Below are 1,303 nucleotides of genomic sequence, written 5' to 3'. Positions count from 1 at the left end.
CATTTGTGTATTGCAGTGCAGATCGAGTTGACTGCCTGAACTAGCTTGCAGGCTTCGTTCAATACTCGCTATAGAGACACAATTTCTAAGAGTAATGTTGAAATAATGTGTATTTTCATTCACATGAAAGCAGTTAAAAATCAAACAAAATCGCAAATGTGTCTGTTTATGTCTTAAAAGGTAAATTTTTGTATATAACATTATTTCTACAACATTCTAAATTTCTAAAATTAAAGGAGCTATATGTAAGGATTTTAGGTTTTTTATAGTAAAAGTTAAAGTATATATTTTTCGGCTTTTATCCCTTTATTTGATAGGACAGCTGGAGACAGACAGGAAAGGGGGGCAGAGAGAGGGGATGAAACGCAGCAAAGGGCCACAGGTCGGATTTGGACCCCAGGCTGCTGCAGCAAGGACTGTAAGTCATCGGGGAGCCACTGGTTGCTTTCTAATGTAGCCAACAGTCAAAGGTCAGAAAGGGTCAGACTGCAGCCCAAACACACACACACACACACACACACCAGGAGGATACACAAAGCATGGGAATAGAGGAGAGCAGTAATGCTCTTTACTGCAGACCAGACATAATGTGAGGAGAGGACGTAAACCCCCACCGGTCTGAAAACCCCATTAAAGGAGTGCATCTTATCAGGAGAGGAAGAAGTGGCCGTAAGCCTGTCTCCAATCCCCCTGGCAACTGATACTCCGCTGACCTTATTAACTCGGTACAGTAAAGCACCCAAGCATGCAGCAGCAAACTGCCCAAGAGGCCGAGCTGTACCCAGGAGAGGAGGCTGCCGTTACGGACTGTGAGGCACGAAGACAGGCCCCGATGAAACGGGTCAGGTCACATTTTCACAAATTAAACCACTGATTTCCTCTGCAGGACGACAGACACACGTACACGCACACACTCATTTTGTGGACTCACCTGTATTGCTCCTATGTTCTCCATCAGCTGGTCGGTGTTGGACGCCCCTAAAAGGACAGAGCTCACCCCCTCGTTCCGTAGGCACCACGCTGCAGGAGACCAGTAAACAGCAATGACACCCCAACCACCACTATGGACACACACACACTCTCACAACAGAACCCTGATTCACACAAAAAACACGCTGCACAATATCACAACAACCACAAAAACACACAGCAGATTGATTTTCTGTTCAAATACATGTCAAATGAAATTCCCTTCATGACTAAAACATCCTGGAAGCTACTGCGAACATTTCCTGTCCACAAATGAAATATGACAGATTTATAGCTGCTCACAAACATACTCACATCAAACTCACCACATCAT

General features: G+C 44.7%; 1 protein-coding gene across 4 annotated transcripts in view; it reads right to left on the bottom strand.

Annotated features, from left to right (window-relative positions):
• kcnab2a (potassium voltage-gated channel, shaker-related subfamily, beta member 2 a) overlaps positions 1-1,303 on the bottom strand; it is an 80,847-nt gene that overhangs the window by 3,168 nt on the left and 76,376 nt on the right. For all 4 annotated transcript variants that reach the window (XM_035661640.1, XM_035661642.1, XM_035661641.1 and 1 more), the window contains one exon: positions 932-1,020. In XM_035661640.1, the coding sequence (XP_035517533.1) occupies positions 932-1,020 (89 nt within the window). The remainder of the gene's footprint in view (positions 1-931; positions 1,021-1,303) is intronic.

The sequence above is a fragment of the Morone saxatilis genome, unplaced genomic scaffold (genome assembly GCF_004916995.1).
Source record: "Morone saxatilis isolate NCDOM2014 unplaced genomic scaffold, NCSU_SB_2.0 Contig18, whole genome shotgun sequence".
NCBI lineage: Eukaryota > Metazoa > Chordata > Actinopteri > Moronidae > Morone > Morone saxatilis.
The sequence above is the reverse complement of the archived record's forward strand: the minus strand, read 5'-3'. Positions and strand labels throughout refer to the sequence as shown.